The sequence below is a fragment of the Sturnus vulgaris genome, chromosome 2 (assembly GCF_052056855.1).
Source record: "Sturnus vulgaris isolate bStuVul1 chromosome 2, bStuVul1.hap1, whole genome shotgun sequence".
NCBI lineage: Eukaryota > Metazoa > Chordata > Aves > Passeriformes > Sturnidae > Sturnus > Sturnus vulgaris.
This window is the reverse complement of record NC_142244.1, coordinates 55,262,233-55,278,154: the sequence shown is the minus strand read 5'-3', so window position 1 is coordinate 55,278,154 and position 15,922 is coordinate 55,262,233. Positions and strand designations below refer to the sequence as shown.

The window sequence follows — 15,922 nt, the reverse complement described above, 5'->3', positions numbered from 1 at the left end:
ACTTTTGTGATCCCTTGGTTTTAATGTTCAAGGATGAAATACAAAGAGAAAGGAGGAAAGGGGAGAGGATACAAGGGTCAGGAGAATTTTGTTATCATTGTAAAGGAGAAGCTGCTCAGTGACAGCAGTTTCAGTGTCAGGAGCTGCAGCACCTCCCATGTGACAGCCCTGGCATCTGCTATCCTGGTGGAGAGGGGAAAAGTCTGCATGACTTTTGTAGCAGCTCAGTGGGACAGTTGTTCAGGTAATGTATGCTGATCTCTTCTTTCTCAGAAATTTAGCCACGGAGCTCTGGCTCTTTGTGACACTCAGCTTTTTAGGCAGCTCTTTGGATGAACAATATGCCCCTTTGTCCTGTGAGGCACAGGTACTGTACCCAGCCTGGACACGGAGGAATCATAGGAGGAATCTTCCATCACAAACCCAGTTTTACAGAAAACCAGCTCCTCCAAAATAATGCAAAAGAAGTCAGTTCAGCTGCCCTCTCAGTGGCTTAGATGCAGAGGGGAATATTGATGCCTTCAAAAGGGGACTGACTGGATGTCCCCAAAGCCCTGCTGATGGTACTTGGGTCAGACACACTCTGCCCAGGTTATACAGTTGGCATTACATTGCACCTATATTGCAGAAAAAAAAAAGGTGAAGCTATAAAAAATGTGAACAAAAAGGATATTTTCATGCATTTAGTCAACACATCTTGGAAGGCATGTGGGTCTGCTCTTGCTAATATATGTCATTACTTTGTGCTGGTTTTGGCTGGAGCAGAGTTAATTTTTTCAGAGTAGCTGGTGTGGGGCTGTGTTTTGGACTTGACCTAAAAGCAGTGTTGATAATGTGGATGTTTTCATTACTCCTGAGCACTGCTGACACAGAGCCAAGGCCTTTCCTGGCTCTCACCCACAGCAGGCTGTGAGTGCACAAGGAGCTGAGAGTGGACACAGCCAGGACAGCTGAATCCAACTGACCAGAGGGATATTCCAGACTATACCATACAGTGTCCTGCCCAGCATATAAAGCTGAGGGAAGAAGGGAGGAAGCCAGGGACATTTGGAATGATGGACTTTATGTTCGCAGTATCCCCTTTTTACTCTTAAAATTCTCTCCCTATCCTGATGCAAGGGCAATGAGTGAGCAGTTTGAGCAGTTTTCTGGTGCTGAGTTGTTGCCTGGGGTTAAAACACATATATATATTTTTATGACCTGGGACACATTCCCAGGCCGTTCATCCCTGATTTTTACCTGACCTTTGAATGAGGAAGATGAATTTTCAGTCAACATGTGGTCTAAAAACACATCTGAACCATTTTGGTTCAGCTTGTGGTCCCAGCACGATCCTGCTGCTGCCTCTGCAGCCCTGCTGTGAAAGCAAGGCTGGGGCTGTACCTCTGCTCTCTGCTCTTCAGAGTGTAGGGACAAAGAGGTTTGGCAGCTGGTGCTGTCCACATCTGGGCATCTCTCAGGTTTCCTTCTTCCCCCTGCACTGGTGTGACTGTGGGGTCTGTCTCTGGATCAGTGAAGAAATAAAGGGCAGCTTTGAAAGAGCCAGTGCCCATGACACTCTAAGACTCAGGTGGAAGCCCAGCTCTGTGATCTAATTCCCTGGTTATTTTATGCTCCTCCTGGGCTTGGACACCACCTAGCCCTGCACCTGGAGCCCACTGCCTTCTGCTTCATCTAAATGGTGAAGCAGGTTCCTCCTCAAGGTTACACACAGCTCGGGGCTGCCAAGACTGGCCCTTAGCAAGCAGCTCAGCCTTGCAGGCTTTTCTCATTCCTTGCTGCCACCAGTGATACCTTTTTCATCAATTCCCCCTTCTGGTTCAACCCTTTCTGGAGCCCCCCCCTCCTTGGTACTAGCTGTGCTTTGTTGATGAAATGTGTTTTGAAGAGCTGTTTTTCGGCCTTGGTTCTCGGGAGAACCAAGATAGGATGGAGGCCCTTGGAATGTGTTTTGTCTTTCTGCCTAGGGAAAGGGCATGGGAAATTACTGGGAAAACTAGCAACTAATACAATAGGCTACAAATATATCTGTAAAAAATACAGAGAATACACAAAAGAAAAAGGCAAAAATCAGCACAGCCTCATCAGCAGCAGTTTCTTTATATCTGGGGCTGGCTCCTATTTCACAGGCTTTTACACTTCTGCCTAAGCAGTGATAAAAAATAAAGATGCAGTCATCAGAGATCATTAAGAATTGCCACATAATGTAATGGATCTCTAAATTTCCAAACAGCTCTTTTCTCTTTGATGACTTCTGTAAAGCTTCTTGGCTTCAGTAAGTATGCTGCAGATGTACATTTAGGCAGCAAGCCCAGCTCCAGTGGCTGTGGAGAAGAGTATTAACTTGTACATTATTCTATGAATATCTGCCATAAGTTTGCTGAATGCATTCTCCACTGAGGGATCAAAAAAGTGTTGACTCACAGTGGCAGCATTAATGCCTCTGACCTGGCTCACATGTGGAATGTCAATATACTTTAGGACATGGAATCTTGCAGCCACAATCTGCACAGCCTGCAGCATTTATATACTGCTGTTACTGTAGACTGAAGCAGCAAGAAGGAAGATTTTTAACAACATAGTTAAAAAATATATAATGCTTTTCCTCTATTCTATGGTTAGAGAAGTGTATTCCACACCTGTGCTTATTCTCCATGTGATTATTTGGAAATAGCAGCTTGTATGGATAGGAACATAAAGTATTCTGCAGAATATTCCCATCTCGGTTACACACCATAAAAAACTCTTTGCCCCTTTAAAAATATTAGCCACGACAGCATCATGCACAGCTTTCACGTCTGTAATTTCCCGCTATCATCTCACTCCCAGAGTCTTGCTGTGCCTGTTTGCAAAGCATCCCTTATCCCAGTGATGAATGGGATGGCTCAGGGAGGCTGGAGGGGAGCTCGCACACTTGTACAGAGTCCTGGTGCCATCCAGTGGGCAGCTGTGCTCTGCACCGCCAGCAGCCTCCGTGAAGGACTGGGCAGTGGCCAGCCCTGCTTTCTGAGACCCCAGGCTTCCACCTACCTGACTGGTTCGTGGAGTACCGGGGAGTCAGCTCTGGATTACCACATCCTCAGGTGGCTCTTCTCCACAGAGCAGGATGCTCGTACATGAGCTGTGGATCCCAGCCCTGTGACACTGAGTCAACACAGCTACGTGGGTTTTAAAAAGAAATTTGGGTGACTGAAAGGAGGGTCTCCATCCTGGTTTGTTCCAAGGAGTGCTTAAACACTTGTATGCAAAAAAAAACCCAAACAAACCAAAAACCAAACCAAACCAAAACAAAAAAAACCAACCCAAAAAACAACAAGAAGAGAAACTAGAATAATGCTCCCCAAACAAGTCCCGGGGAGCCCACTGGCAGTTCAGATCAAATGTTAGCTTTTGAGACCTCTGGTGAGATTTGCTTTGGAATACTGAGAGTTGCCCACCTCTTGGCATCACAACCTTTACTCACCTGCCTCCAAAACCACCTTGTCTAGATACAAGTCCAGGTTTTTATCCAGCTTGCCTGATCTAGCATTTTGCAAAAAAAAATGATACAGCAAAAGCAGCAGTACTGTTCAAATTAAAATTTCAGGGTAAATTTTTAAAAAGTGAGTGCTCTCAGTTGGCAGCACAGTTCAGGAACACCTTGCTCTGCCCAGGTGCATCAGTCTCATGGCATTAGACCATACAAGGCAAGATGAAAAGGTTTGTGCTGACCAACAGAGTTTAATGCCAAGTACAAGGCTTATCTCATTTGAGTCCCTTCTGGTGTGATTAGTGCACTCAGAAGTTTGACCCCACTGCACACCTTATGGAGTTTCTGATTTACTGCAACACACTCTTCCCACTCCCTGAGAGTCAAGAGCTTATCTGGGAAAACAAATGCCTTGAAAATGTGGGGCCCCTATTCTCTGTTCCACCTAAATTCCACTTATAACTAGAAGGGAGGGTAAAATATTGCTTTAAACCATATTTATGATTCCCCTATTTCACAGTAGGCAGAGGACTAACTTCACTTCTAATAGGAATTAAAGTGCCTTCAGGTATTGTGATAAAAGACCAGCTGTTGAGGAATGCTAATAGCTTTCTGGCAAAGAGGAATAGGCAGAGAAGGTCTTTGGCTTCTCTGTCATAACATGCATCTCTGAGGTTAAGAAAACAGAGAAAAAATATACTTTCTGAGGATATTTATTTTATTACTTACTCCTCTTTACAGTGTGCAGATAGCCCTTCTGATGTGGGAGTTACAGTAGAAGTAAAGACTGTGTAATTATATTTACTATGCTCTTAAAGAATAAATAACCCTATCTGTAACTGAGATATCTGAAAGTGCCCTCTCTAAGGAGTCAGACAGGCAGGATCCACTACATAGAGCAGGCAACACCATATAAAAGCACGATGATAGGTGCAAGGTAAGTACAGAAGAATGCAGCTATGCACTTGGGAAAACACTCGTCATACAAATTTAGATAAAACAAAAGACATTCCTCCCTTTTCTGCAGCCTTGAGAGAGGTACTCTGACTACCTTCCCATCTGCCTGCAAAAGTGACCCACAAACACCATTTATGTGGCTGTGTGCATCCCCCTGCCCTCACCCACGGGGGCTACTCTTCACCTCTGTCACCTAACACGGAATTATCTCCTGCTTTTCCACTGCAGAGTCCAGAGTGAAAAGAATCTAGGACCTCAGAACACAGCCCTAGCTGCTTAAAAAGATGCACACTCCTTAGGGAAAAGAAAATAAATAATTTCTCATACCTTGGAGTTTGGAGAGTCAGTATGGCCTTGCCAGTCCAAGTTTATCTTTAGTTGTGGAGATTCCTTAAATGGCAATAGAGGAAGCATGGGTAGAAAAATCTATGCAGAGGAATATGGTCATACTCATAATGCTGAGCTGTATTTGAAATAACAGAAGACTAAGATAATGGGATAAACTTGTGGAGGAGTTGTAGCATAAGAAATTCTCTAGTGGTGTTTTTGGTTGGGGTTTTCTGAGGTTTTTTGGGGAATGGAATAATCAGCCATACAAAAATTCATGTTGAAAGTCAAGAAGAACAAAAGCAAAACTGTGGGGCTGGTGCTCTTTCCATCCCCCCACACCACTGTTTTTTGTTGTGATGTGCAAGTGAGGATAGCCAGGGTGCCCTAGCAGAATCTCTTCAGCATTGCTGCATCAGTGAAATGAGAGGAGGGAGATTTTCCCAGAGCAGCAGATTTTCCCACATTTTCCTCTGAAGGGAAATGTTTACATGTGGGTGTATCCCTGGAGGTAAAGGAGATAAGAAAAAGCAGATAGAGATCTTCATTCATTGCATTAATGAGACTGGATGAAGCCTTACCTTCCTCATCTCCCTTTACTTCCAATGACAGTGGTCAGAATTGGCCTAATTTCTGGTTTCCTTGAAAACCCTTTAGTGAGTACATTTATTCTAACAGCTGGAGTCCAAACCTTGTAACTAAAGAAAAGCCTGTCAGTAAAGAGATTTAGATCGTTCAGATGGATTTCAGAGGTGTGTGCATATGTAGGTTGACATGAGTGTGCATGTGTCTGCCTGTATCTGTGCACAGATGTGCACACATTTTACACAAGTTTCCAGAGGTTATAAATTTTCTTTGAGCTGTGCAGTAGCTGAAAAGAACAGAAGGTGGCATGTTTTCAACATTTTCATCCAGCAAGGAAGCACAGTAAAGGAAATGAAAGAAGGAGCTGCAGTAGAGGGAAAAAGGATACAGGAGAAAGAAGACAGCAAAACCCAGACCACACCCAATTTGATAAATCTCTGCTGTAAATGATTGTATTGATACTGAAGGCTATTTATGTTCCTTATTTTACCAGTGTGATTCACTGATAAGGGCTGATTTTACTAGGCTTTGGAAAATACCTGGTCAGTTCACTACTGTAATATTTTTATAAAAATTGTAAAATACAGATGTGTAATTTTTTCTGGGTTGTTCTTTTATTTGTTTGGGTTTTTGTTTGGCTTTGTTTTTTTCAGTGATAAAATTCACACAATATGACCAGTTAATCATGAACCATATAAGGAAGATAAACGTATCCCTGACAGTTTCCCTTTAAAGTGCAGATACATAGGAGATAGCATCAAGCAAAAAAAGAGAATTTATTTACATTTGCCGAAAAAGTTATGAAGCAAAAACCCAAAAGAAACAAATTCGAAATTACAGAACTGTGTGTTCTCAAGTCACTACAATAAAGACCTTTCTGAATATTTAATCAGGCTTTGTGCAACTCTTACCACAAGCAGGTGCCTTTTAGTCTGCAGGGGCACCCTCTTGGACTGCCTGGTTTTCTTTAAAGCATAGATTTAACTCTTTTCTGACTCACCAATCTATGAGAAGCAACAGGTTCCCCACTCCATGAGTGGCAGCAGCAGAAAAAGCCCCGTTTACAGCCAGTATTGATGACCCAGCTGGTAGGAAGCTCCTCTTCTGGAGCTCTCCTTTCACTTCTTCTACGACTAATTGCCACAGCCCGTTTAATGAGAATCACACTGCTCCGGAGGGGTAGTGAGGGCTGGTCTGAGCAGGACCAAAGCAGCCTCTCCTGCCCCAGCCAGGGGTGCCAGGAGCTGAGGTTCAAATCCCGTGGGAATAAAGCAGCACTTGTGTTGCCCCTTTGAGAAATTTTGGACAGCGTCTGACAGCAGACAGCCCTGCTTTGTTCAGCAGCCAAACGCCCTCATTCCGTGGGCAGCTGATTTGCTTTTAACTGCATACCTTCAGCAGATGAAAAAGACTCCCTTGGAATGTCTGGGGACCAGGGAGAGGGCTCTCAGGTGCCCCAGAGGCTGCCAGCATCCCCTGCCACGGGCTGCTGGAGACACATGCTCACTGAGGCAGCCTGCTGCATTCCCCCTCTTTGGGAACACTTCCAGGCCACTCTGCTAATAAAGGACCAAAACTAGGTCACAGCAGTCACAGAAGGGGAGCCCAGAGCCCCCAGCTCAGGAGAGGGGCACAAGGAGAAGTTGCTGCTGTCCCTTATAGGTTTCCTGCCCCACACTGCAGGTTCTTGGGATGCGGAAATTCAGGTGCTGCAGCACCTTGACATAAAGTAAATAGAGGAAGCACGGACTTTGGAAAACTTCTGTCGTTTAACTTCTCTTTTTCTCAGTGCATTTACTTGCTGATCTCCAAACATGAGGCATTTTGAAGGAATGGTTGTGTTTCTCCTTGGCATCCTGCAGCACACCAGGACTGACAAGCTCAGAAGCTGGGGGTATGGATTGCAGCTGCTGTTCCCAGCTACAACTGCTGGTCCCCATCAGGGAGACAGTCCAGAATGCCACCTGTCTGCTTATTTTGGACTCCAGGAGAGTGTATCAAATCAGTCTCCCTGACCCTAAGGCTCTGGGAGGTGCATTCTCAGATTTTGACTGTGGGTCTGGCTGCTGTGATTCCTTCCAGGCAAATACACCCTGAATTCTGCTTCCCACCTTGTAACACTTCATCCTTGTGATCTTATCTGAGAAATGACATATAAATAATTGTTTTGTATTATATAATACAAAAATATAGCCCTAGTCATAAAATATCTACAATATACATATATCAGTATCTATTACATACTATATAAAATGCACAAAAACTATGTTGTACATGTATGTTTAAAACACATAAAATCGATATAAAATTTATATATTAATACAAGCTTATTGTGTGTCTCTGTGTGTTTGTGTACACATGTACAGGTGTTGCAATCATGCTTTGAAAAGAAACATTTTGCTAGAGAATAGAACTACCCAGCACTTCTTGAGAAGACTGGGGAAATGCATATTACCACAGCTGACAGTCCCAGATGTGAACTACAGGCAATGCCAAAATGCTGCAAGAATTTTTATGAATTGCTGGCCTCACATTTACCATTCAGAGTGATGTTACAGATGTCAAATGCAGTTCTTGAGGAAACTGAAGTTTCCTGGGGAAGAAATATTTCCCTGGCACCTCCATTTTGAGAGCCAAATTGGAAAGGAAAACCCAGGCAGCAGTGTACCAAGTCAAACAGGTTGGACAGAAGCTCTTATGGGTGGTCCTGTTCTGAGGGTAGTGTTGCAGGGTAGAGAAATCACCACAGCTGAAGAAAGAGTAATAAATGAGTGCCCCAATTGTTGCAGGAGCTATGCACACAAACATTTTCAGTCTAATGTCTGATAATAGAATGTGAACTTCTCAGAAAATCTGACTAAATACCCAACTAGTTCAAGAAAAAACCCTCAGCTAGAGAAAGCAGGTATTGAACCACTCACATGTAGCCTGGCTACAAAAAAAGCAAGAAATGAGTTCTGCCTCTGAAACTCATCTTTTTGGAGGTGCCAGCCAGGCTAATAACAATTAAGTTAGCAACAAAACGGCTTCAGGCATGCACCCCTCTGGATTACTTCCTGCAGCTGGGTTAGGTCTCAGGGCACAGCATGTTGTGTTGAGAATCACTGCTGACAAACCAAGCTTTTCCCAAAACCAAGAACAACATGTAGACCCTTAACCAGCAGTAAGAATTGCACTTCTCTGTTGCACTTGTGTTCAGAAAATCTTAGGTGTCTGTGACCAACGTGATACAGTCCGTAAAGGGGCTGTTTTTGGACTTTGCTACTAAAGTTCACCTGAGTTAGGATCTAAGAGGAGTTTAGGTGAAGTGAACATGCTCTGCTAAGCCTTTTGCCACTGATGTTCTGGAAGATGTGACATACAGGAGCACATCTCCTGTACAGCACAGCAATGTTGTGTTTGACATTACAGCCTGTGATGGAAGAAGTCTCCTGGGGTAGAAAGGAGCCCTCAGAGTCCCTGTGCTGTACTGCACACTCTGATGCATTAGGGTTTCCTGGGATATTTAGAGCATTATGTGGCTTCTCTGCTAAATCCTGGGCAGATGAAAGTTGCTGAGTGTGTGATGCATGGGCAGCTGCTGATGTCCATAAAGCCATTACAAACTCTTTGAGGGTGGATCCACATACTTCCTTTCCTTTTCCTCCCACTGGGAGAGAGCATTTCAAAATCCTGACAACAGGAGGCCAGGAATCCCATCTCTGGAAGAATGCAGAAGGCACACCACTGATGAGGTGGTCTGTGGCACAGCTGTGTCATGGTATGGGGGCACTGGATGACATCTATGAAGCCAATCTCCTGCTATAGCAACATCATTGTGTCCCCAAAGACAGAGGCTTTTTTATTCTGAACAATTAGCCAGACTGTACTCCTGCCTTGGTCTCACAGGCTCGACAACACTGGGGACCTGTCCCTGTAGGGCATAGTGCAGCTTGCTGCACTGAAATCCAGGTGTCTTGCCAAGAAATGGAAGCAGAGCCCAGCCACAGTCCCATGAGCTATTACTTTTAAATAATTAGATATTTACGTTTCTTTCTTGCCACAATCAGTCTGGTGCCATCAGAAACATAAGAAAAAAATACATCAGTGAAAAGAGACACTTAAAAGCCCAATAAATATTATTTTAACCTTTTGGTACAAACAGCAGAGAATCAATGGAGCATATTTATAAGGTAAATAAAATCATCAACAGTATCTTTTACCTTGGCCCCCAAGTTCCTCACTCCAGATGCTTTACCTCATTCTGCCCAGATCATATGCCTTCACAGGATATGCACCAGGAAAAGGCTATTGGATCCTGCTACCATTTCAAGCAGTCCTCAGCAGGAGGTTTAGGCAGATGTGAGGTGCAGGTAAACCAGCTGTTGGAGACTTAGGGTGCTGAAAAATGAAAACTTTCATTCCTCTTTTACTCCAAGAAAAACAAAATCAGTAAGGCATATTATGGTATTTGTACCTTAAATTACCAATTCCAAGTCTGGGCTGGTGGTTCTTTGTACAACTGTAAAGGCCTTAGAGTGGCTCTTCTGGGTTGGTTCATCTGCCTCTGGCAGAAGTGGAGTTGTAGGGAACAGAAAGGAAAGAGAAAATGAATAGCTTGATCCTTCTGAATCCTACTGGTTTGTCCTAGTCCAGGCTTTCTGAACCAGCTCCTGATTGCAATTGACTTTTCTTCCATTAATTTCCTTTTGAAAATTTTGTTTTGTTTTGTTTTGTTTGGTATGCATGTCACCTTCAGTAATGAGTTTTGCAAGTTTAATTTTAGGTTGTATGCTTAGGTATCGACTACTTTCATTCTTGTAGCCAGCAAATTTTATTGTGTGGAACCTCTCTAAAATATTACAAGAAACAGTGAATCCTTGATCTCTACTCACAGTCTATCAAACATTCAGAATTTCATGTACCCCTATCACACTGTCCCTGAGCATGATCCACATGAGCAAGTTTAGGTAGTAGAAGGGAAATACACGTAGCAAATCAGGAATCACTGCCTACAGGCTTATCCTTCCTTATTGCAAGATAAGTTGATAAATATATTGTGTCACTCGTGTAACTAGCCATGAAAAATGGCCTTTCTGACAGTGAAGGAGGTAAGTGATTGCTTAAATTCATAGAGAAGTCAGAGGTCAGTGCTTACAAAGGGTGGGTGAGAAGGGAAAAGTTCAGAGCAGATTTTTCTTTCTGCATCATAGTTCTTTGCACGTGTCTACATCTATCACTAATACATTTGCCAATAGGAAAAAAAAATCTGATGACCTGGCACAAGAAGCAACACCAGTCCTACAAGGGAACAAGGGAATTCCTCCCTGCAGAGTCACTTTCTCTTGTCAGTGAGATGAGTAAAATAAAGCCTGCCTGCAGCACACAGGAACATGGCAATCCAGCCTACTTGCAGGCAACCAGAGAATTCTGATGTTCTGGAATTGAAAGAGAAATCCCTCTCTGAGCCATGAGTGCAACCACAAAGATTAAAAAACAACCCCTGTGCTGAACCCATCACAACCAGAAAACAATCAATTAAGGAACAAAGCAGTGAGATTTACTGCAAACACAGGAACTTTGTGTTCCTCCACTGATGTGACAAATTAAGTTTTAACCACTGCATCACTGATCTCTCTCCATAACATGATAATCATATACAAACTTCAGATCAGTAGCCAAATAGAAGTAGTTTTATTTTTTCCTGATACAAATGCCAAATATCACAGCCATAGACATCAGCAAAAAGTTGTTCCAAATAAATATGACAGCTTGATAACAAATTTAAATACAGTAATTATTGTATAAATGGTTAAACAAATGGTATTATTGCTAGCAGAATAAGCATCTCCAGGGAAAAGAGTATTGAATACATAATCTGGAAATAGATTAAATATATATATATAAAATATACTCAGTTTATTGCTTGGATAGATAAATATTAAAATATTTGTGCACATCACTGGGAACGAGGCACTTATCCAGGTTAGTACAAACAAGGCCACTTATTAAGTAAAAGGAAAAATGTTAATAAGCCTCCAAAACATCTTGCTGAAATCTGAAACCTTGAAGCCATAATAAAAAAAAAAAAGAAGCATGCTGTTACAGATGTATTTATAGTTCACTGAATTGTAAAAAATCCAATTTCTTAAGAATGGGACAAATCCAGCATGCCTTACTGAAAACATTGGGATTTTTTTCCCGGGAAGAGGACTTTGGTATCTGACTCATGAAATCTTACTCATGCTTGTCCAACTTTTCAGTGTTTGCTTTGTTCTTTTCTTTGTTATCACCATTTTGCACAATTATTTTATATATTGTTACAAAAACATTAGTCTGATTATCCCCATCAACCTAAATATTTCACAAAGTTTTAATTAGATACTGTTCAAAGCAGTGATCAAATTGTTTACTGGGGTAAATGGCTTGTAGAACACATGGGTTTTGACATGATTTTATAAAAACAAGTAATTAAAAAAAGATTTTGCCTGCAAGCACCATTAATGATATTTTGGTCTGATAAAATTCAAAAGTGGAAAAATAGCTCTACTGATAAACACCTAATTTCTGTATTTTATATATATATTTTAAAAACGATCATCTCTGCTTATACAAAAATGCGTATACAATGCTTATACAGGCATTTCATAAATATTAAAATGGTCTATTATTTACATGTGTCCCATTCTACTGTAGAATCACTGACTGCTATTATGCAAACATGCAGGTTCTAGGAGAGAAATTCTGTTTTTCTCATAGTGATGTCACACATAGGCACAAAGGAAAATTTGATCTTAGTGTACATTTGCAACTTAGTGATGAACTTACTAAATATCAAAAGTATCTGTGGGTTAAGTCTTTGATCAATCTTGCACACATAATACATGGATCACAAAACCAGAAACTTCATCACAAGAGCAAATTGATGTCAGGTGACTGGGGGAAAGGTCTGAAGCATTGGGCAAGGCTTATGGATAATTGTTTCAGGCTAGAATTTGGATCAATTAAAAGAAAAGATGACTGCAAGAGTTTAGTAATGGAGTTTGATCCTTCGGGTGCTGCAAACATCCTTCAATTAAGTTGTCTAATCACCATATTCAAAAAAACCAAGAAAAGGTAGGACAGATTCAGACCTGATTCATTTTGTGAAAAGCTGATGAAATCCTATTAAATGAGTGAAGTCATAACAGCACAAATCCAGAGCAAGATACTAGCATGAGTCTCTCTGTGAGCATATTCACATTGCACCATGAATCACAGCACAGAAATTCCTAGGCCAGTAGAGCTTCAGATTCCTGGATCTTTATGGCTCACACGACAACTGTGTAGAATTACTAGGTTAGGTCTATCTGTGTTGAAGATTCTTTTTGGTTTTTTTGTTTTTTTTTTAGTTCAGAGGCAGAATTGTGTGCTTATGGGCTGCTTTCAAATTGAATCCTTGAATCCTGCTCTGCTAACTGATCTCTGCTAATATGATCCCCAGAACACCAAATGCCAAGTGTATTGGAAACTGCCTGTACACACTGCCACAAGATGGTGATGGTGGAAGAGACATTTTAGCAATGTCTCAACATCCTAATTCAGATTTTATACAGTTCAACTCTAGTGAGAACTCCATTGACTCCAGTGCTGTTTGACAATCTCATGGACAGTGGGATCAAGTGCACCTTCAGCAAGTTTGCAGATGACAGCCAGCTGTGGTGTGGTGTGGTGTGGTGTGGTGTGGTTGACATGCTGGAGGGAAGGGATGCCATCCAGAGGAACCTGGGCAGGCTTGAGAAGTGAGCCCGAGCAAACCTCAAGAAGTTCAGCAAGGCCAAGTGGAAGGTCCTGCACCTGACTGAGGGCAATCCCAAGCACAAATACAGGCTGGGCAGAGAAGGATTAGGAGCAGCCCTGCTGAGAAGGACTTGGGGTGCTGGTGGATGAGAAGCAGGACATGGCACGGCAATGTGCACTCCCAGGTCCAAAAGCCAAACGTGACCTGGGCTGCATCCAAAGCAGTGGGGCCAGCAGGGTGAGGGAGATGGTTCTGCCCCTCTACTCTTGTGAGACCCCACCTGGAGTGCTGCAGCCAGCTCTGGGGCCTCCAGCATAGGAAGGACACGAACGTGTTGGGGTGAGTCCAAAGGAGTGCCACAAAGATGATCAGAGGGCTGTGGCACCTCCCCTATTAAGACAGGCTGACAGAGGTGGGGTTGTTTAGTCTGGCCAAGAGAAGGCTCTGGGGAGACTTTAGAGCACCTTCCAGTACCCTAAGGGGGCTTACAAGACAGCTGTGGAGGGACTTTTCCCAAGGGGATGTAGCAATGGGACAAGGAGTAATGACTTCACTCTGAAAGAGGGTAGGTTTACGCATTAGGAAGAAATTTGAAATTTACTATGAGGATGGTGAGACACTGGCACAGGTTGCCCAGGGAAGTTCTGGATGCCTCATGCCTAGAAGTGTTCAAGGTCAGGTTGGATGGGGCTTCGATTAGCCTGGTGTGGTGGTTGGTCTCCCTGCCCATGGCTGTGTGTTTGGACCTAGATGATCCTGAAGGTCCCTTCTGACCCAGGCCATTCTACGATTGTAAGACTTAAAGGACTTACATAAAATGTTAGTGTCACAAAAGGAACAGTTTCCTGATGGTTACACAGCTTTGATAGCTAAGGATTTGACAGTGAAAGAACAGGTCCTGTCTGGATAAAAACACCTTTGGGACAGAACAGGTCATGTATGGATAAAAAACTGACACAGGACTCTGCTGATCCAAACTTGTCATGTTACCTAAATCAAGAATGCTGAGAGAAAATTAGAATTACTCTTGCAGAAGTAGTCATTTGTTAAAAAATGCCCAACAGTGACCCAGCATGTTTGTCAAAATGTGCTATGATTATACAGCAATAAATACTACTTAATTCAATCAAATGTTAATTTTTTCTTCTCTTTTTGTTATTTAGTATGACAACTAACTATGTTGGATGCAGTATCATGATTCCTAGGCTCAGTTCAGCAGAACTTTGTCCTCTGCATTTTAAATCTAACTATCATCTTCTCTAGGTACTGAAATACTAATGCTTGCATTTCTCAGCAGTGGACATGCACTAAGAGACAAAATTTACCTTACAACACTTTCATGATCCATTCTGAACTTAAAAGGACAATAAACTTCCAGTTTTAGTGAAAATCAATATTTTTTTCTGGATTTGTTGCATTCTTTGGCTTTATATAAACATAAATAAAAAAAATTTCTCAGATTAAATAGATTAATAGGAATTTTCAGGAAAGAGTATGTATTGGATCCTGTGACATGCAACTGTTTATAATACTATGCTGTATAATCTAGCTGTCTTTTGAAAAAGTTCAGTTACATATAAGTAAAATAAAATCACTGGTATAGATTAAGTGAAGTAAAAAACTTACAGGACGGAGGATCCATGCCTAAGGCATTCCATCACTGTTCAAACTATTTGTAGACATTGGATTCTTTGCGAGAAACAGTACAAAATTTTACAGAAGAGTGTGAGGATCCCTCCTCTCAAGTATTATGTGTTTCTGAAGAAAGAGATCTCCTCTCTTATTGCAAACAGGATATATAGCACCTTTGTTCAGCTTCTTTTATTCTTTTGAAATGTCAGAAAATACAAAACCACAACAATAATCTCTCCCTCCCTTACAATGCAGTCCCTTGAATTGCTGCTTAAAATTAGTGCATGGTATAGGGACATGAGCATTTCATTTCGTGCAGAGTGGGAGGTGTGTTCAGCTTCTTCTGTTGTTGATAACGGCAGTAAAAGCTCAGGATAACAAATTTCAAGTACACCTAGAAACACATGAACTCATGAGTCACCATTATCTGCTGCTAAAAATGTGCAGTTCAAGAGTTTTTTTGAGGCACTCTGGGTTCTCCAGCTTGAATACTGTGGTCTTGGAATCAAACCTCTGAGCTGTCATTGCTGTAATTATGTGGTAGCATCATCGGTTCGTTGCTGCCTGATCCATTTGTGCTTTCCTTCTTGTCAGAATTTTGTTTCCATTTTAGCAGCAAAATGATAATTGCAATTAAGCAGATGGCAAGGAAAATGGCAGCAGCTCCGCCAATGATTGTGACTATGCTGATTCCTGTACTTTGGTTATTCAGTTCCCTGGGGAGAACACCATTGAGTGCAACCTCCCTTTGAGGCACCTGTTTCTTGCTGGTGCGATCCAGGGCTATGTGCTGTATATTTGTTCCTCGGTTTTTCTCTGCTCCAATGTCTCTTGCAAGCTCTGGAGCCTGCTCAGCTCCCCTCTTGTGCCTTCTCTGTGGGGATGCTCCTGGGCTGCCAGCACTGAGGAGCGAGTGGTAGTGGTGCTCCACGCTCCTTTTGCCGATTCCGCGGTTAGCGTTCTCCTTGGAACGCACAGTGTAGATCGTATGGACATACCACTCCCTACCCAAAGATACCTGGAAAGAAACATTTTTTGTATTTAAACATACACATACTAAATCTGAGCAGTGCTAAATGCAGAGGAAATCAGTCTCTGTTCTGAACTGAATGCCTGGACAAGCACTTTGAAAATCACGCACAGATTATTCCTATTTGCCAATGTGCACCAGAAGAGTTGTGTTTTTCTGCCAA

At 42.3% G+C, this 15,922-nt stretch overlaps 2 protein-coding genes across 6 annotated transcripts in view; both read right to left on the bottom strand.

Moving 5' to 3' along the window:
- Positions 1-6,494, bottom strand: part of LOC106848764 (complement C4-A-like) — a 54,009-nt gene extending 47,515 nt beyond the window's left edge. For 2 of the 5 annotated variants that reach the window (XR_015801415.1, XM_014868885.2), the window contains exon 1: positions 6,339-6,494. The gene's annotated coding sequence lies outside the window, so the exon portion shown is untranslated. Of the gene's footprint in view, positions 1-3,030; positions 3,159-4,753; positions 4,817-6,338 lie in introns of all 5 variants that reach the window. The other 3 variants (XM_088159599.1, XM_088159600.1, XM_088159601.1) reach the window with 3 other exon arrangements.
- Positions 6,495-10,988: 4,494 nt separating this feature from the next.
- Positions 10,989-15,922, bottom strand: part of FREM2 (FRAS1 related extracellular matrix 2) — a 116,802-nt gene continuing 111,868 nt past the window's right edge. Inside the window, exon 24 of the mRNA XM_014895373.2 lies at positions 10,989-15,747. Within this exon, the coding sequence (XP_014750859.2) occupies positions 15,235-15,747 (513 nt within the window). The 3' untranslated portion in view covers positions 10,989-15,234. The remainder of the gene's footprint in view (positions 15,748-15,922) is intronic.